At 34.5% G+C, this 21,796-nt stretch overlaps 1 protein-coding gene across 1 annotated transcript; it reads right to left on the bottom strand.

The window, feature by feature from the left end:
- Positions 1-9,246: 9,246 nt before the first annotated feature.
- Positions 9,247-13,680, bottom strand: LOC141684807 (protein indeterminate-domain 14-like). Its single transcript, XM_074489934.1, has 4 exons — positions 13,239-13,680; positions 12,986-13,146; positions 10,778-11,022; positions 9,247-10,096 (listed from the first exon to the last, which is right to left on the bottom strand). The coding sequence occupies exons 1-4, from the start codon at positions 13,357-13,359 to the stop codon at positions 9,316-9,318; spliced, it is 1,308 nt and encodes a 435-aa protein (XP_074346035.1). The 5' UTR covers positions 13,360-13,680; the 3' UTR covers positions 9,247-9,315.
- Positions 13,681-21,796: the final 8,116 nt, after the last annotated feature.

Raw genomic sequence — 21,796 nt, 5'->3', positions numbered from 1 at the left:
GTACAAACGTTGTAGTCTCGGTATAAGTGGAATGTATCGCAAGATCTTTCTTGGAATCAGCTTCTTTTGGTTATCTTTTCAGTCCTTATATCGACTTTTGTGACATATGTCACAATATGTCTTTTTACTATTTTCCTTGTAAAATAACATGCAATCATTCTCGCAAGCATCAATCTTTTCATATCCCATATTCAAACCACTTATCATCTTTTTCACATCATAATATATCTCCGGTAGATTGTGTTTCTCCGGCAATACTGACCCAATAAGTTCAAGTAACTCATCAAAGCCCTTGTTACTACAACCATGCTTGTTCTTGAAATATAACAACATATTTACGAATGACAAAGTGGTAGAACTTGGACAATTTGGATAAAGAGGTTCAGAAGCACCGTCTAACATCTCATAAAATTTTTTTGCTGTTGCAGTCGGTTCCTCCTCACCATTCCCGAAATTTCCATGTGCATCCGCAAAGTCTTGAAGCATTTTACGTGCATCATATATATCATCATCTCTAGGATCATTATTACCCAAACTAGTCTCGGCTTCAACCCCGGACCTACGCTTTTCGCCATGAAAAACCCATTTAGTATATGACTCCATAATGCCATGTCGATATAAATCATAAGTTACATTGTCGGGTAATTTACGCCATGTATTTCCACACTCATTACATGGGTATCTTATCCTCCCCATTGAATCAACTTCCCCTTTCATAGCAAAATTGATGAAATTTTGTACACCATGTTTGTACTCCTCGGTTATATTATTCCTTGCATCAAATCTACGATGCATCCAACTTCGATCGGATGCCATATGCAATTATCATATTTTGATTAATTAGTTATTATAGACAAGAACTAACATCAATAAACAACTTTATTAAATTAATATTTCATTAGTATGATTGATACAATAATTATATAACTCAATGTCTTATGATTATCTTAACATACTAAAAACAAGTAATAATCACACTAATTTAGCCACAATTGACAATATTAACACAATTGACATATAAAAAAATTAACAATATTAACACAATTGACATATATGAATACAAGAATTACAAGTATATGTATGAAAAATGTGAAAGAATACTTACTTGGACATGAATGCTTTTAAAATTGAAGATTAAGAAATTAAAGGAGATAGGAAAAATGGTGAAAGAAGAAAAAGGACGCCACTGGAAAGAAAGGATACTGACAGTAGGGTTTCTAAATGTGTTACCCAAATACAACAGGAAACGGTTGAAAAAGAACAGCGGGTATATTCAACCAGATACGGTTGAAAACGAACAGCGGGTATATCCAACCAGATACGGTTGAATTTAAAATCTGCTAAAATTTAGTCATTTTGGTGGGAAATTTCCCGTGAAAAAAAAATTGTTAATACTAAATTCAACCGAAAATCGTTGAATAAGATTTCCGTTGATTTTATCCGGTTGAATTTATTTTTGGTGGGAACTTTCCCGCTCACCCAAAAATTGGTTGTCCTAAATTCAACCGGTTTTGGTTGACTATAAAGCAGTTGAATTTATTCGGTTGAATTTAACTTTTGGGGGGGGGGAATTTCCCGCTCAGGGAAAAATTGGGAATACTAAATTCAACGGGTTCTGGTTGAATTTAAAATCGGTTGAATTTAGTCGGTTGAATTTAGTGATGGTTGAATTTGTTCGGTTGAATTTGTTCGGTTGAATTTGAGCGCAGGTCAAAGGTCTAACAACGTTGAATTCAAATTCAACCATATACGGTTGAGTTTAGGTTCGGTTGAATTTAACCGGTTGAATTTAACCCCATTTTCTAGTAGTGATAATTAAATAATTTTTAAAACTAGTATGATTAGAAAATATATCTAATGCTCTTTTAAATGTATTTTTTATTTTTAGAAAGTTATCTATAAAATTATCGTAATTATCGGTTAAAACTTAATCAATTTAATCATATATTAGTCAAAACAAGACATATAATATGAGATGGAGAGAGTATAAGATTAGGCACACATGCATATATTTTATATGTGTACATTCGTCCCTTAGCACTTAATTTTGATCACATGCATGTGCTTTGTACTGTATGTTTACAATCATATATGTAGTGTTGCTGTCGGCAGTTCATATATGCGGCCAGTTTCAAGAACCGAAAGAACATGTAACTTATAGAATTATACAATACCTAAAACAAAAACACATTCCTAGCTAGCTGCAAATATGTTGGTTTCATCAAAATTTACATTAAATTAGTTGTTTAAGCCCATATCATAAACATACTTCAACATTCAAAAAATACAAGGGATTCAAATTGTACTAATCCAGAGCATTGTCTTATGTTTGTGTGATGTCTATGGTACTATAGACGACAATTGTGTTAGTAACAATGACTCGAGTAAATGTATGATCATGTGTTGCGCTATTTCTGATTTACTTTTCTCATGTAGAAAACAGCTAAAGAACACGAATTACTTTTGTCGATCAATGATAAGGAAAAAGTGTGATCAGAATTTGGTTGGCATGCAACAGTAAGAGTACGTACGTATGTACATGATCTTCAGTATGCTCCAACTTTTTGTATGTTTCTTTTTTAGTTTAGAATTGAATCTAAATTAAAAATTAAGTCGAGTACTTAGAAAGTCATTAACAAAATTACTGATCACCGAGAGCGCGAGATTTTAATTTAAAATGGCTTATAATTCGTGTTTTATTTTTACTGTGTGCTTATACATATACCTTGTTATTTATAGAGCTTGAGCATATGAAATGAACTTGAGATTCTTATAGATTAAACTTCATCTTCTTTATTGAATACAGTAAACAAAGATTATCAAACTACCTTTTTTGTTGCAGAGAGATTTTGAGAGAATCTTACTCGAGAGAGAGAAGAACCTTGTTTCTATTTTCTGTAATCTATCTTTACATCTAGCTTCTTTCCTACTATATACAATGTGTAACTAACTGAAAGTATATTACGCTGAGCTGGCAGATCTTTTAGCTGGCATAAGCTGGCAGATCTTTTTGCTCATAACTTAGCTATGCTAATGGACTAATATAGTAGGCTCAATATCTTGAATGGAATGGGCCTGAGTGTTGTCTGGATTTGATGGACTTGCAGATAGACTTGCAGATGAGTCCATATATTTAATATCCCCGTCAAGTTGGAATGTGCAGAATACATTCCTAACTTGGAAAGAAGATGATTAAATTGAGAAGAAGGGATGACCTTAGTGAACACATCTGCTAGCTGATTCTGTGTAGGTAAATATGTAAGCTGAATAAGACCTTCAAGCACCTTGTCGCATGTAAAATGACAATCTATTTCGATATGTTTTGTGCGCTCGTGAAAGACTGGATTTTTAGCAATGTGGATTGCAGATTGGTTGTCACAATGCAAAATGATTGGTTTGAGATTGGAAACACCAAGTTCCTCGAGTAATCGGACTGTCCAAGTAACCTCTGAGGTTGCAGCAGCCATAGCTCTATACTCTGATTCTGAAGAAGACCTGGATACAGTGCTTTGTTTCTTTGATTTCCAAGCCACAGGTGAATTGCCAAATAATAAAACATAACCTGTAATGGAGCATCTTGATTCTGGACAAGAAGCCCAATCAGAATCAGAATATGCTTGTAAAGTAAGCTGATCTGTCGCCTGTAATAAAATTCCTTGCCCGATAGTGTGAGAAACATATCTCAAAGTATGGATAAGAGCCTGAAAATGAGGTAATCTTGGTGCCTGTAAGTATTGACTTAAAACCTGGACTGCATAGCTTAAGTCAGGTCTGGTATTAGTCAAGTAATTAAGCTTTCCCACAAGAGACCTATATTGTTCAGGATCAGACATTAACTCACCATCATCAGTCTGCAGTTTGAGATTGAGGGGCAAGGGAGTTACAGCTTTTATAGATAGATCAAGATTGTAGCCAACAATGAGTTCCCTGGTGAATTTATTCTGACTTAGAATAATACCATTAGGTTCATAACCCACTTCTATTCCCAGAAAGTAATTCAAATATCCAAGATCTTTGATACTAAAAGTAGTATCAAGATGATGTTTTAAATCAGCAATAGCTTGAGTATCTGAACCAGTAATGATAATGTCATCTACATATACAGCTATTACTGTGATATGATGACCAGATTTCTTAATAAACAGACTATAGTCATTTTTAGACTATTTATAGCCCTGATCAATTAATTCTGCAACCAGCTTTTCTGACCATTGTCTTGAAGCCTGTTTAAGACCATATAGAGATTTAATGAGCTTACAAACCTTACCATGTGGATAAAGATGACACAAACCCTCAGGTATCTTCATATAGACCTCCTCATATAAATCCCCATGAAGAAAAGCATTATTCACATCAAGCTGATGAATATGCCATTTTCTACTAGCAGCCAAAGCTATAACACATCTGACAGTATTCATCTTAATAATAGGAGAACAAGTTTCTTCAAAATCAATTCCATACCTTTGATTAAATCCCTTAGCTACTAATCTGGCTTTGCACCTTTCTAAACTTCCATCAGATTTTAATTTGACTTTGTTTACCCACTTACATCCTATTGCTTTCTTTTCAGGAGGTAAATCCACAATTTTCCAAGTGTCGTTCTCATGTAAAGCTTTTAATTCCTTCTGCATAGCTTCTATCCATAATGGATGAGTTGAAACTTCCTTGTAATTAGATGGTTCAGAAAGTGCATAAATATGATCCAAAGAAGCTTTATGAGCAGTAGAATATGAAGTGGAAGAAATCAAATTACACCAGTGACTGTTATGACTAGTATAACAAGAGTAATCAGTAAGATATGAAGGTTTTTGTTTAGTTCTAGTTGAGGTTCTGACAGGTATACTGATATCTACAGTTTGATTAGAAGAACCAGGACTATCAATATCAGAAGAGTAATCATCATCAGACAAATTTGTATTATCCTCAGGAGAAGAAGAAAATGGCTCAGTATAACATTCAGTAGTAGTCGGAGTTGTGAAAGTAGGTAAAAATATGGCAGAATTATATAAAACAAATTGATCAGTTGAGATAAGATGATAAGGAAAATGCAACTCATGAAACTTTACATCTCTGGAAAAAAATAATTGTTGAGTCTGCAAATTTAATACCTTATAGCCCTTTTGTGAAACAGGATATCCCATAAACACACAAGAAACTGCTATTGGTTCAAACTTGGACCTCTGTACTTTATGAGTTGCAGCAAAACAAAGACAACCAAAAGGCTTGAGATTCTGCAAATCTGGAGTTTGTTTGTAAAGAAGACTGTAAGGAGTAACATGATTATTACTGACTAATGGCATCCTATTAATCAAATAACAGGCACAAAGAATACAGTCTCCCCAATACCTATCTGGAACTTTAGATTGGAACAGTAATGCCCTGGCAGTGTCCGGTAAATATTTGTGCTTCCTTTCTACTATCCCATTCTGTTGGGGAGTATAAGAACAGCTTGTCTGATGAAGAATACCTTTATTCTGATAAAAAAATTTCATTTTTCCTTCACATAATTCCATTGCATTATCAGTTCTTACGCACGAAACTTTTGAAGAAAACTGATTTTCAGCAAATTTAATAAAATTCTCCAATACATGAACAACTTCAGATTTGAATTTAATAAGATGTATCCATGTGTATCTGCTAAAGTCATCAACAATAGTGATAAACTGATTACAACCAGAATGGGTTTTTGTTTTATAAGGACCCCAAATGTCAATCTGGAGCAATTCTAACACAGATTTGGACTTAACAGTACTATGAGAGAAAGAATTTATTGGCTGTTTAGCAATAGGACAGACTTGACAAATGATGTCTGAATTATTTTTAACAGAAATAAAATCTGACAAATATTTCATCTGAGAGATGGGCAAATGTCCTAATCTGAGATGCCACAACTTGGCTTCTTCAACAGCAGAATAACAACATCTAGCAAAACTTCCAGCAGCTTGAACAAGAGTGTGATAATCAATTATGTAGAGTCCATTTCTCAGTTTACCAAGAAGAATTGGATGTTCTTTCTGAGAAAGGGCCTGAATAAAATATTGATCATCAGAGAAAATCAACTGACATTGTAAATCTCTACACATTCTGTGGATTGATAACATTTTGAATTAAAAATCAGGGACATGTAATACATTCTGCAATTGCATATTGTCATTGATTTGGATAGTGCCAACATGTAAAGCTGTAATTTGGCTTCCATCAGGTATAGTAATCTTATTATCAACATTACTAATTGTTTCATATTTAAAAAAATGAGCAAAATTGGGACAAATGTGATCTGTAGCCCCACTATCTAACAACCAATATGATTGACATGAAACAACATTCATTAAACATGTTTTACCAGCAAGAGCAACATGAGAATTAGCACTGGTATCACCATTTAAATTCTGGATTTTCTGGTTCTGAAACAGTTCAATCAATTAGTTATACTGATCTACTGAAATGGAGTTGGAAGAAACATTAGCTTGAGGAAACTTTGTGGAGTAAATGGAGTTCTCATGATTGGATTGAGAGACAGCAGCAACTGCAATTTTCTTGTTCCTGTTCTGTTTGAAACCAGGTGGAAATTCATGAATTTTGAAACACCTTTCAATGCTATGTCCTGAAATCTTACAGTTTGTGCAGTAATAGTTAGCTCCTGGTTTCTTCCTGTTAGCATTACCACCAGAAAAATTTGCTTGAGGTCTAGAGCCAGTCCCATTGTAGTTAACTGTATTACCAGAACCAGGAGTCCTCTTACAAGCAGAGAATGCCATAGCATCATTTTGACTAGAATTAGAGAATTCTTTGTGAGTTTCTTCCTGAACAATGAGCCTAAAAGCTTGTGAGACTGAGGGAAGAGGTTGCATCAAGAGAATATGACCTCTCACAGTTGAGAAATGATCATTCAGTTTCATGAGAAACTGAAGCAGCCTCTGTTCTTGAACCTTTTGTATCAATTTGGAATTAACTTGGCAAGTGTATTGCCCATAATTGCAATAAGCAGAAGGATTCACTTCATCAAGATTATCCCATATTGATTTAATCTGTGTATAAAATTCTGAAATGCTTTGAGTACCTTGATTAATTTCTGTCAATTTCTGCTCCAGTGAGTATACCTGAGTGACTGAAGTAAAACCAAATATGTCTTCCAAATCTTTCCAGATTGCACTTGCAGTATCAAGAAACAATACACTTCTTGCAATAGTCTCATCCAGATTAAACAGTAGCCAAGAAATTACTAAATTGTTGCATCTCTCCCAAGCAACATACTCTAGAGATGTCAATTCAGGTTTTGCTATAGTACCGTTCACAAAACCAAGCTTATTCTTGGCAGACAATGCTAATATCATAGACCGTTTCCAATTGGTGAATCTGTTTCCATTAAATTTCACGAAAACTATGAGAATTAGATGAATCTGATGAATGTATATAATTGACACTCGAAGGATCATGATTTGTATTCACAGTATTATTAGAATTCGTTTGAGTAGCCATATCACCAGAAGATTCAATACAACTCTTAACAGAAAATTTGACGCAGTGTTTAACAAATACTCATGAACTGATCGAGATAAAGATCAAGAAATGTCATTGTAAACAACAGTCAACAAGATCGCAGTTAGATCAAGTTCAGAATTCAAGCATGGAAGTTTCAACAAAGAGATGTTACTCTTATCAATTCAGTCGCAACTAAGTGTTATGAATAGTTCTGATTTTAGAACTCAGAAAACACAAATATGCAGAAAACAAAGATCAACATGAAATCGATGAAGGAGATATGAAATCACCTTGTAGATTCGGAAAGATTAAGCGTAATGAAACAACAAATCAGCGAAGAACTAGCTCTGATACCATGTTATTTCTGGAGCTTGAGTATATGAAATGAACTTGAGATTCTTACAGATTAAACTTCATCTTCTTTATTGAATACAGTAAACAAAGATTATCAAACTATCTTTTTTGTTGCAGAGAGATTTTGAGAGAATCTTACTCGAGAGAGAGAAGAACCTTGTTTCTATTTTCTGTAATCTATCTTTACATCTAGCTTCTTTCCTACTATATACAATGTGTAACTAACTGAAAGTTTGTTACGCTGAGCTGACAGATCTTTTAGCTGGCATAAGTTGGCAGATCTTTTTGCTCATAACTTAGCTATGCTAATGGACTAATATAGTAGGCTCAGTATCTTGAATGGAATGGGCCTGAGTGTTGTCTGGATTTGATGGACTTGCAGATGAGTCCATATATTTAATATATTAGCATAGCTAAGTTATGAGCAAAAAGATCTGCCAGCTAAAAGATCTGCCAGCTCAGCGTAACAAACTTTCAGTTAGTTACACATTGTATATAGTAGGAAAGAATACAGTCTCCCCAATACATATCTGGAACTTTAGATTGGAACAGTAATGCCCTGGCAGTGTCCAATAAATGTCTGTGCTTCCTTTCTACTGCCCCATTCTGTTGGGGAGTATAAGAACAGCTTGTCTGATGAAGAATACCTTTATACCTCAACACAAGGGATTGACTATAAAATTAAGCAAGCTACTGTATCAAGTACTACATCTGTACGTTTCACGTGGCATATAAAAGTAGAATCTCGATATATGAATATTCGATAAACATAATCTCGTCATATAAATAATATTTTCGATCCCGGTGTATAAAAAATAAATTTATTTTTAATCTCAATAAATGAATAATTTCATTAAATGAATAAAAAATTTCCCATTGTGGAAGTCTCACTCTATTAACAAATGGAAATTATAATTTTAAATTAACTACAACCCTCCAATTATTCATCAACATATAATTTGCTTATAAACTAGTACTAGTACCAGGGGCCACTATTAAGATATACTGCACGTTCCTGCTAAACTCTTCCACTCCAAACACTTCTAATGGTAACTGAACTTGGTAATACTCATGTCCTAGCCATTTTTTATGTTTTTTTAATACCTCATCCAATTTTTTATATTTCAAAATTTACTAAAAATAGTTAATTTGTACTATCACTTTTTAACTTTTCCTCCCTTTTCACGCTATTTTTACTCCACTCTCCCTTTTATATATTAAAAATCAATGGATCTTACCACTTCACCCACTTTTCTTCTTTTTTTTTTTACTACTTTATACATGTTTCTTAACCTCCGTTCCCAAACCAAACGTAAAGAATTGGATGTGACAGAGAGAGTACAATTCTGGGACAGAGAGAGTACATTGCTTACGATCATTTAAACCACAAGATATAAGAAGCAGAAGCGATGAGGTTAAATACAAAGATGACTTGATGGTAAAAATATTAGTGTATCACAAATTTACATCAACTAAGCTTCACCTTCTGCAATCAGCTGATGACATATAATTCATTGCAAAAGAAGTTTGATCATCTGCAAAAAATATAGCTGCAGTGCCGTTATTTCTTGGTTTTGCTGCATGTGATTGTTGCCTACAAGCATTGCAAGTTATTTCCAACATAAGAGAACTAATTTTCTTTGTAGATTGCTCCTTCACAATCCGAGCCTTTTCTAGCTCAGCCTGTGCTGCCTGCCTTATTCTTTTAGCATTACCAAACTCCATCTCCGCCAATTCAATGTGCCTCTTTCCTTGTTTCCTTGCTTCTTCCGTCAATGCCTTCTCGGCCATAGCCTTCTTTATCTCCTCTTTTCCACCTACATCAGTTCTTCTGTTTTTGTCATCTCTATTACTGCATGATGAAGTTCCAATGGAGAGATTCAACTGCGTTGAATTGTTTTCATTGCGGTTACCGTATAATGAACATTCTTGTACATTCGACTTTGAAGGTAGAAGTTGCAGCTTTAAGTTGTGTTGATGGTCGTCATCATGATTGGTATTACAAGTACGACGATCAAGATTTTCATATCGGGACGGCAGACGATCAAAAGTAGGGTTAGTATTTGGTATTGGCATCGAGAATGATGTTGACAATGAGGCGAAATTAGCAAAGTTTGTAGCACTAGAAGGGCTTGTGCTGGATGGCGTACTAGCTGAGTAGGCCTCTTGTTGCTGCTGCTGCAAGGTTACTTGTCGTTGATGATTGGGTCGGATTCCCCGAATGTTGCAAGCATCTTGATGCTCAATGAAACTCTCAACTCTGCAAAAAATAATATTAAAGACAAGATACTCAAATTTATGTCACATTTAAATGTACGACTGTATGAAAAAAAAGGGAGCCAGATCTCTTTTTAGGTCCCCTAAGTATGATGAAATTGGAGAATTAGTAATGTGCTACTGCAAGAAACTTGGTAAAAAAAAAAGGAAACTCAAGCTTACTTGTGTAGTGCCACCAACTAACATGCAAATATATTATATTGTACAGTTTGTACTCAAGAATATGATGTAATTTGGATCAATTAAGACTACTTAAGCATATCATTAGTACTAATAATTTACTCTACAGAAGATCTATTGAAATGAAAGATGTATTACCTAAATATATCTTAAAGTAGTTAAATCATGACCTTAATTAGATAAATTAATACACTGTTGTGATATTTTTTCTTACCTGTAATAAATTAATAAGCATTTACGTTATAATAAGCACCGGTATATATACAAACCGTTTTCTGGTCATCCAAATATAACATAAATATCCTGAAAATGTCGAGAGTATTAAAAATTTTGAATGCCACTTCTAAGCAGGTTCCGTATACTTGTTATAATTTTATAACAGGTATTCGGAGAACCAAATTATCAAGCTATAAACGAAATGACTGAATTAGGAACAAAATTTGTCAAGCTAGTAGTGTTAGAGATGGGGGAGGGGGGGATTAACCTGGAAAAGACACGACCACAGTCACAAGAATGGCCACGGGTGCCACAAGTCTTGAGATGAGCCTTATAATCAGATTGAACAGCATAGCCTTTACAACACTTGTCACATACCCACTGTTTGTTATCGCTGTGTTTCCTTTTAAAGTGCTTCTTAATCCCCACAAGATCGCCGAGTGCGTGGCACGGATCATGGTGCAGGCAACTTGGTTCAGGACACACAAATACTCGTTTTCTCACCTCATCATTGTTGGATTTAAACTAGAGCTACTGGTGTATGTATGTGATAAGTGTTGATTTACTGGCTGGACATGGGCTTTTATTTATCTGACACTCACAATATAAAAGAAAGTAGAGAGCAAGAGACAATAAAACAAATAAAAACTACATCTTATCATTACTCTGAAACCAAATACATGTTTAAATACTACTGCACACCCAGGGTGGTTGCACTAAATCTGGAGAGAAACAAGCAACATGCTTAGACTAAATCAACTACGCAAACAGCTCCACTACTTCCTATTTTTCCTCAACTTCCCTCCTGACTAATTCTTCACTGTTATCTATTATAATTAATAACAATGATTTATTTCCTAAGTAACCAAAACATAATAAACGTTTAAATAATCCCAACAACAAGGCCCATCAACCTAAACAAAGCCCATCAGTTTAGATTACTCCAACATTCACCCCCTAATCTAAACTTACGAAGCACTTTCTCTTCGCCTGTGATGCACTTCTCACCACCATCAATTTTGATGCACTTTCTCATCAAAGACACTTTGGAGCACTTTCTCTCCAAAAACACTTTGGAGCACTTTCTCTCCACAGCTCTAAAGGAGTGGTTCTCCCTCGATCAATTGTGCCATCCTTTCTTCATCATTCTGGAATCTACAATTCTTTGCCAGATGCCCATATTTTTTGCATTTGTAGCATTGTGGCTTTCCTTTGTACCAGCAGTCCTTTTCTTCATGACCCATCTTATGACAATGGTTGCATTGAACTTTGCCTTTTGAGGATGAAGCTTTGGCTAATAGGAGTCCCTCATTTTTTTCACCATTTTCTTCCTTTCTCATGGTCCTCCTTTGATCCACGGCGTGAAGTGAATTGATCAATTCTGAAACAGTTAATTTTGAAAGATCTTTAGTATCTTCAAGTGAGGAAATTTTAGTTTCATACCTCTCGGGAAGAGTCACTAAAAGTTTGTCCACAACTCGTTGACTTGAGAAGTCTCCACCAAGTAATTTGATTTGATTAACGATGGACATCAACCTACTCCCATATTCCTTGACGCCTTCATTACTTTTCATTCTCAACATCTCAAACTCTCTCTTGAGGTTCAGAATTTGCATCAGTTTGGTTTGTTGGTTGCCTTCAAATTCTTCCTTAATTTTTGTCCATGCTTCTTTAGGAGTATCACAACCCATAATAGTTGTAAAGATCTCTTCCGACACAGCCGAATGTAGACATGAAAGTGCCTTTGCTTCTCTTGCCACTTCTTCATCACGTTTTTTGATTTGTGCTGCTGTTGGATTTTGTGGAAGAGGGATTGGCTCAACATCACTCTCAATTGCTTCCCACAAACTCATAGCTTTCAAATATGATTTCATTTTGATAGCCCATGAATTATAATGATCTCCTTTGAATAATGGAATAGAGACGGAGAAATTGTTTGATGCCATGGAAAATATTAAGGATAATATATATATGTATATGTGTATTTTTATAAGAGTTTTATAAGCCCCAGATCATATGGCTCTGATGCCAAGTGTTGGATTTAAACTAGAGCTACTGGTGTATGTATGTGATAAGTGTTGATTTACTGGCTGGACATGGGCTTTTATTTATCTGACACTCACAATATAAAAGAAAGTAGAGAGCAAGAGACAATAAAACAAATAAAAACTACATCTTATCATTACTCTGAAACCAAATACATGTTTAAATACTACTGCACACCCAGGGTGGTTGCACTAAATCTGGAGAGAAACAAGCAACATGCTTAGACTAAATCAACTACGCAAACAGCTCCACTACTTCCTATTTTTCCTCAACTTCCCTCCTGACTAATTCTTCACTGTTATCTATTATAATTAATAACAATGATTTATTTCCTAAGTAACCAAAACATAATAAACGTTTAAATAATCCCAACAACAAGGCCCATCAACCTAAACAAAGCCCATCAGTTTAGATTACTCCAACAATCATTAGGTAAATCTCTTTTCAGTAACTTCCACGGCACTTTGTGTCTCCTCCGGTGCATCTGAAGGTTCTGGTCTCGCTGAAACCCTTGGTTGCAGATCTCACACACGTATCTATCCGATTCCAATAATGTCTTTGGTGATAATGAAACAACTTCAGCATCTGGATCTGCAACCAAAACAAATGTTATTGATAAACAAACCATAATAAAACATATTATTGTGCACATAACTATATATATGAGAATGAATTGCAGAAACCTGGTGTGCCAGCGGGTCTTCTTTTTCTACGGAGAATTTGAGAGGATGAATTAGTGAAAGCAACAGCGTGATGAGAAGGAGATAGACAGGTGGAAGCTGCAGTAGGGTTATAGTCTAACATGGGGTGGGGGGCTAACAACTTTTACTCTTGTTTCTCTCTTAGGTTTGAATTAATCCGAAAAGCAAGAAGATGGTGGAAGAACAATCAAATCTGATGTTGTACAGCAAGCTAGCTGGTCATGTAGTGGGAGAGAGATTTATTGTTCGTTTCAGCTTTGAGAGAGAGAGAGAGAGACATAAATGAAGATAAAAAGGGGAGAGTGGATGCTATCCGCAGTATTCAGCTTTCTTTTACGCTTAAATAGCTTGTAGCTTGCTTTTAAACTTTTAGCTTTTCCATTAACTTTCTTGCTTTCTATTATTCATTTGACTCCCACCAGCTACAAGTCTACCTTCAAACTATTATTTGAAATTACGATTTAAGCTAATCGAATTGCAAATTGATTTTTTACTATCAAGATAGACTATTTTCTGATCCAAATACTTTCACGAATAAATTCACCTTTTACTTCTTATTATACCACGAGCAAATTCACCTTTTATTTTCTAATCAATTATTATTTTAAATTAGAATATTTTAATTAAAATACAAAGTACTTTCAATTGAAGTTTTAGACCAAGCACAACAAATAGAACTGCCAACACCTCCCTTTCTCCTGGCTATGCATTCGATTTCTAAATATACAGCATCCTTGTCAAATTATATATATTTGCACATTAGAATCCAATTATGAAGACATGAAAATATGCAAACCCCTCGTTATTAACCAACGTGTGTTATTTGGGTCAAATTCTCGCATCACGTGACAGATGCATCTACCTCACGTGACCGTATTATCATCTGCTTTGCCTTTGGCTCTGTAAAGTTAAAGTTGAACTGGTTAAAAAACCGAGTTATTAAATATATCGAACAATTTGCCTAGTATTGTACATGATATGAAATGATGTCCTCCAGGCTCTAGGTAAAAAACATAATTACGGTTCGAACTTGTTTCTATCCACTCGTTTATTAGTTCAGGACCGCAACCCCCGACAGAATAAAGGGGCTGACCTAGGCACTTAAAGAGTTTTTCTAACCCTGGATTTTTAGATTCCAGGAAAATGTATGCTGAATTTTCAAACATTTGTTTAGTTTCCGGAATTCATTTTTCTGAGAAAATAATCTTTTTGTGTTTGCTTTTGTTTGGTCTTCCACGCAAAATGAATTTCTAGCCACAAATAATTTTAGAATATAATATGAAATCGGGTTAAATATCAAATAGGTAATTAACTGCTTACAAAAATTTCAAGTAGATCACTTAATATTTTTCGATTTTGACTAATTTCAGTTTTCAATTTTAACAGAATGATCAAATTAAGTTAATTAATAATTATTTTAATTCAAGTTTGTATTGAGTGGCCTACTCAAATTTTTGGACGTAATAATCACATATTTGATATTTTCTTTTGCTAATTTATTATACATGCATACGCTTAAAGCTCGAACTCGTGACTTTCTGTAAGGGATACAAGAATTCAATTAATGCACGCACACTTTATTGCCGTCTATTTAATATTTAACACATATAAGATCATGTCAAATTTATTTTAAAACGATATATAATTTTCATCCTGAATCTACGGCTACTCTAAAGTGTTGACTATCCAGCTTATTACTTGAGCTTTGAGAAGATGTATAGATAAACATATACATCTAAAGTAAACGTAAAACGAAAATGATGATTATTTAGACATTTAAGTGTGCTGGAGTCCCATTACATGATTAGCATCGACGTAAGTCTTGATTTTTGGCATTGGTATCAGATATTCACTGTGGAGACATGAATGGGTTATAGCTACAAATATGAATTGTGTGAATATTAGTAATATACATGTAAATGATTAAGTGCAGCATGTGCAGTTGAATAATTGAACAAGGGTTGGAACAAAGCAATGGTCCCCTTTGTTAGTGCACTCGGATACCCGAAACTTGTCTGGTTTATGTTTTGTTTGATCCATTTGGGTGATACATTCAAGTTGGCATAGGAATACAGATTCAGATAACCCCAAATATCAACAACACGCACACAAAAGTATAGGACAAGTGTAAAACAGTGGAGTACGGATACATCCGGGCCATTTTCACTCTATGATTAAGATGAATGATAAGACTCGCGCGAGGAACCACAGACAACTATGTATTTCGTGGATTATGACCCCGTTTTCTTCTCGCGTATATATATTTCTATGGATTTGTCTGGGGTGTATGAGTACCACAGAGCTGTAAGTGGACTTTCTTCATTGTTCGGTTTGGTAAATCTTTTTTTTTTTCTGGTGTTATCCTCTTTTGTTTGCTAGTTCAATCAAGAATCGGTGTTTATGATCACACCTTAATGTCAACAAAAATGTAATAATTAGGCAAATGTGTTTACAGGTATCTAGATACTACAAGTTCTCACCCCCTTTCTGCAACTTGTTCCCCGATAATAAATATCTGCATAGAGACGACATGATCCCAAAAAATGGCTAGCGTGAAAAAGAACAAGAGAACTTCTTAATTAGTCGCCTCATCAATAGTGAAGATGCATGTGTCGTAGCTTCGTAGTCGTAGGTAGTAACACATCAATGAATTTTACATGTCTGATAAGAATGCTTGGCTTGGCGTTAGGACTAGAGGAATTGGCATTATATGAGTTCACAATCAAGACTTCCGTTGTGTTTAATAAGGAAAAATGGAATATAATGAAATATAATAAGTAAAATTAGTGGGAAATTTTAAAAAATAAAATGAGTAAGTGCAAGTTAGCTAGTATGATAACAATTGTGAACAAAATGGATACGAGAGGAATGAAGTATTTTTTTTTATTAAAATAGGGTGTTTACACTTGCATAAGTTGTAGAGAATGAAAATGGCAGAAAAATTAGAAGTAAATATCATATTATACTCTTATTTTACATTGAATTTTTAAAAAGTGGTCATACTTTTGAATTTTTGCAAAAGTTGTCTATTCTTCTTTCTGGATTTTAAAAGAGTGACTCTCGTTAACTGTTCGTTTTTTTTTGCTAATTAAAATTGTATTAAAAAAAAGATATATCATTAAGGGTATATCCCGCATGCAAGATAAAATACAGTAGTTATAGACTAGTTAATCATACCAATTAAAAAGCAAGATGTCAATTGCTACATTTAACCAACATTGGTCTAGAATAAACGAGTAATAAGGTCTCTATTCATTCTAACAGCTCTTTTGAAAATATTACAGCTAGACAACGTGTTTCTTAACTTGTACTCGATATCAAACACCAAGGTAAGAAAAGGCTTCGCAGTAGTACCATGCATCCGTTGTTTCCTTCCATCCCAAATAGAGTGAACCGCAGTAGCCAAATAAAGATAAGAAAGCGCAGATTTTATATTAGATCTTTCAGTGAAGAAATTGCCATTCAAAAATTCAGATCACTGATTATTGAGAGGAGCTGGGCAAGAGCTTAGAATGGCAGTTGTATAACTACATGAACAAAATAGATGTGCTCCTGATTTATTTTCCAACCAACAAAGTACACAAATGGGGTCCGTAGCACTACCAAAGTTAAGAAGTCTGCCTTTAGTCATCAATCTGTTTTTAAAAGCTAACCAAAGCACAAACGAGAATTTTTTAACTGTTAAAGGATGCCAAACTGCATTTAGCCAAGGCGAAGGTAGTCCATGTTCCCGAGTAGCCTCCCATATGTCTCGAACTTTTATGTTCGTTAAGCCAGCCCAAGTGATTTCATTTACATATTGACTATTGACTTCACGAATCCGCTGTCTAAATTCTAAAGCCCACAAGTGATTTGTAGCAGGGGTGATCCAAACATTTTCCTCCATGATTGTGTTGAGTTTTGCCATAGGGTGGGATTGCATAACCGAAGAGAATCCCCGGTCAAATTGGCAAAAGAGGGGGTATTACGGAGCCAAGGATCATACCAAAGTAAGAAGTTAGAGTCTATGCCAACTCTATATTTCAGAAGTTGGCTTTCTGCGCTCACTTACAAAGTGTCCACTTGTGCCACAATTATAACACTTGAACTTAGACTTGTCCACCATGTTCTTGTTTAGCTTAGTGGCTCTAGTATTTTTCTTGAATTTCATCTTTGCAAACCTTCTGGACAGAAAAGCCAGATGTTCATCAATATCATCAGAGTCATCTTGAATGGAATTGTCTTCAACCTCAGCTGCTTGCTCCTTTCCCTTGCTTGATTCTAATTTGCTTGTGCCAATTTTGAGACTTGACATTGTCTTTTCTTCATTCCTGGCTTCAGTTCTCTCATTTTCAGCTACAAGTGCAACTGATCCACCTTTTCTCTTTCCCTTCTCCAACAGCTCATCTTGCTCCATCTCAAGTTCATAGGTCTTCAAAATTCTATATAATCTTTCAAGTGTGAAGTCCTTATAATCTTGAGAATTCCTTAGTGAAACAGTCATAGGCTTCCATTCCTTTGGTAGAGACCTCAGAAATTTTAAGTTGGAATCCTTGACTTGGTACACTATGCCATATAGCTTCAATCCATTCAAAAGTTTCTGAAATCTATTGAAGGTATCATTCAATGATTCTCCTTCTTCAGAATGAAAATATTCATATTGTTGAATGAGAAGCTATATTTTGTTTTCTCTAACTTGTTCAGTACCTTCACAGATAAGTTGTACAGTATCCCAAATTTCCTTAGCAGTTTGGCTGTTAATGACATTATCAAACATATCTTTGTCTAGGCCATTAAACAGAATGTTAATGGCCTTCTTGTCCTTGTGAACCTCTTCAATATCTTCATCAGTCCATTCTGCTTTTGGTTTGGGAATAGACTGTCCAACAGTAACTGTGGCAGTGGCAGCTGTGGCCACTTTGTGAGGGATGTGAGGACCATTCTCAATGCAGTTTATGTAGCTTTCATCTTGAGAGAGGAGATGTAGATGCATCTTCACTTTCCAGTGATGATAATTATCTCTTTCCAGGATTGGAATCTTCACTCCAATATCCTTCTTACTCATGGTGTTAGTAGAATAGATCTTTAAACTCTTTGTATGTCAAGAGCTTGCTCTGATACCAATTGTTATTCCCAAGGAACTAACAATGAGATTTACAGAAGGGGGATTGAATATAAATCTCAAAACTTTTTCAAGTTTTGAGCAGTTTCAAAAGTTAAGTGTATGATGAACAAATGTGTGTGAATTATTTTGAGCAGGTGCAGACAGATGTATATTCAAGACACAAATGTAAAGAATACAAAGGCTTTAAAAACTTTTCTGGTGGATTTGTTGTTCCACCGGAGATGTGTATTTCAGAAAATCTGTGATACAAAGAATTGTTCACAGCTGCTTCCTAGTACAAACTAGATGATTTTCTCTCTATGTTTTTCTAAACAGCTCTGGAAAATTCACACCTAATTACTAGCTGCAACTTGGTTTATATATCACCAAGTTTATAAGTGAAGACAAAGATAAAATACAATTATAAAATAGTACTTCACATGTTTCTTCTTCATTTCTCTATCCAATGCAATCTAAGATAATCTGTGAATCTTTGAATACTTCCTTGTTTGCACCAGAATGGAAATGCTGCTTTTTCTTGATTCCTCCAAGAGGCTACCACATTCCAATTATTTCTGTCAACCCATGTGCCTCTGTCAGCTTATGAATTCTCACTATCAACTGCTATGGAACTGAGCATCCGTTGAAGCTTTCATCCGTTGATGGTTTTATCCGTTGATGCTTTAACAGTTGAAGCTTTATCCGTTGATGCACTCATCTGTTGATGGATGTTATCCGTTGAAGCTTTAGAGACATCCGTTGAAGCTTTGTTTCTCATCCGTTGAAGGCCTTTAATCTATCAGTTGATACTACTTCATTTATACAAAATTATAAGGCATGAAATATTTACAATTAGCCCTCCTATTTGCATATCCACTAGTAGTCAATATGACTTATAATTTCCCATAACTTCTAAGAATTATAACTTAAATACAGAGACTGAAATGTGCTATAATACTAAACTTATTTCTAAGTAAAGCTACTCCATCAACGGATAGCCAATAGTGGTCTTATCCGTTGAGGCTACAAACACTGGATTTCTACTTAAGTGTTTTGTTTAACTTATCATCAAACTAATACATATATTCTTAACAGCTTCAAAGCACTTGCAATATACAACAGGACTATTAATCAACTATAATATATCTCGAGAAAGTTCAGAACACTTGCCTAGTACTAGCTTGCTATACTGCACTAACTTCCAATCACAACCGTCTATTCCTCGACTATCTGTTTGCCTTTCCTACGCCTTGCCTCTTCTGCTCACATATCATAAGCATCTATCAATACTCAACTTATACGATTCTATTCGATACACACTTCTATCTACCCTTCGTTTTACCCAAATCCGATTAACGGATTGAAAGTTACGCTATAAACAAGTAAACACCGAACTTATAAACCGACAGGCAACCAACAAGTCACATATATAACATAACACGTCAAACAATCAATGATATATCATTCATAAAGGAGTCTCGGGTTATAAACAGGCTTTCGGGTATTTAAAATGATTTTTAAAACAATTTTCGGAATTAAAACGGGTCGTTGGATCAATTTTAAGGTAATAAATAGGGTTCGGTTGGCCAAATCTGGCTTCAAAACAATTTTATAATAATTATCGAGCCTTGGAAACAATTTAAAATAATATTTTAAAACTCGAAACTATTTTTTAGAATTTTTAAATCATTTTTAAATAATTAAATCTAATTAAATAATTAATTAAAATCAATTAATAATTAATTAAATCAATTAATCAATTAATTTTTGAATAAATTGACCAATTAATTAATTAATTATTAACTAAAATTAATTAACTAATTAATTCAAATTTATTTTTGAATTAAAAAAAATTTTTGGAATTAAAATAATCATTTTCAAATTTTTTTGAAATTAGAAACAATTTTGAAAATAGTTTATAAAAAGAAAATCGAAATTTAAAAGAATTCAAAACAGGAATCCCGAATTTGTAAAGTTCTGGAAACTTCAGGGGTTAAAATGCAAGAACATGATTTTAGAAGATTTTTAGGATAAAAATGGATTGAAACCGGGTCAAACCAGGTCAGGAATCCGGGTCACCAAGAACAAAAACGGGTCGCGAAGAACCCAGTTTCCGGTGACCGGAAAACAACTCCGGCTGAGCAAAAACAACACGGTCCCGTGTGATTCAGATGGTGTAATAACCCCAATTTTTGGAATTTTTGAAACACGGATGAATAGTAACTTTTGCTGATGATGCTGATTTAGGAAAATTATCAGACCAAGCTATATAGGAGTACTGTTATGTAAATTCTAAGATCGTATTAGTATTACATAAAGTAAATGAGTGTATGTAAAGGTTGTTATAATTCGAATCCGGACACTTTGATTTTTCCCGAAAATCTACCAGATACCGAAAGAAATGAGTATAAGGTAACATGATTAAAAGGATTTAAATTCAAGGATTATAAGAGAGGATCATAAAAGCAATATAAAATATTGAGAAAGGTTTAGGGGCACCCAAGTAATAAGATCCCGGGTATAATCCCTCAAACGATAAACGAGAACGAAAGTTAAGCGAACCGTATAACAGATAAGCGGTCATTAGCCAAGTAATTAAGGGTTAATCAAAGATGTTAGTGGAGGATGATGTCATCACACCACAAGGAGAAGACATGTGGCAAATGGATGACATAAGTAGGGTGATGTAAGCATGACTAGAAAGATATCTGTTTAGATTGATTTGTGGCCAAGTATTCTAACCTTAGTTAAAACAAGGTTAAAGATAACTAAGCTAACAAACACCACACAAAATCAAGGAAGCATTTTCACTACCATTTCCTCTCTTTTTGCTTCGGCTTTTTATGGAAAAAGCAAGGAAGGGATTTTCAAAACCCTAGCTCCACTCCATCAAAAATTTAGAGGTTAGTCTCTATAGGTCCTATATTTCATAACTAAGAAGAGCAAGTAGTTTGAGTGCTTGAATCCAAGGTTTGCTAGCTCAAATAAATCATTTTAGTTTAGGGTGAATAGTAACTTTCAAGAACAAACTTTTGATTCGTGATTTTATATGTAAGGTCAAGGTAGCTTAAGTATAGATCAAGGCTTCCATGGGCATTCCAAGGATCTTTCATTGATTAAAAGCTTCAAGAAGGTAAAAAAAAACTTCAAACCCTAAGCTTTACTTTGAATGTTTAGGAGTGGTTTTGATTGTTATAGTATATGAGAAGCATGGTGTTTGTGTGTTTCAAGTTTGGTTGGGTTTGTAGTGATTTGGATGATTGAATCTTGTTTATAGTTAATTAACCTTAGTATGGTTAGTAGCTTTTGTTTGTGATTGAATGAGTTGGATAAAACATGAAGTAATGGACTGATGTAGTGAGGTTTGGATGGATTTTGGTTGTAATGTTGGTTGTAAGTTATTTTGTGATTGATTTGGAGTAGTATAAACTTTGGTAATCGCGTAAACATAGCCGTC

This window comes from Apium graveolens, chromosome 9 (assembly GCF_009905375.1).
Source record: "Apium graveolens cultivar Ventura chromosome 9, ASM990537v1, whole genome shotgun sequence".
In the NCBI taxonomy this organism is placed as follows: Eukaryota; Viridiplantae; Streptophyta; class Magnoliopsida; order Apiales; family Apiaceae; genus Apium; species Apium graveolens.
Note: the sequence above shows the minus strand (reverse complement) of the source record. Positions and strands in the feature narration are given on the sequence as shown.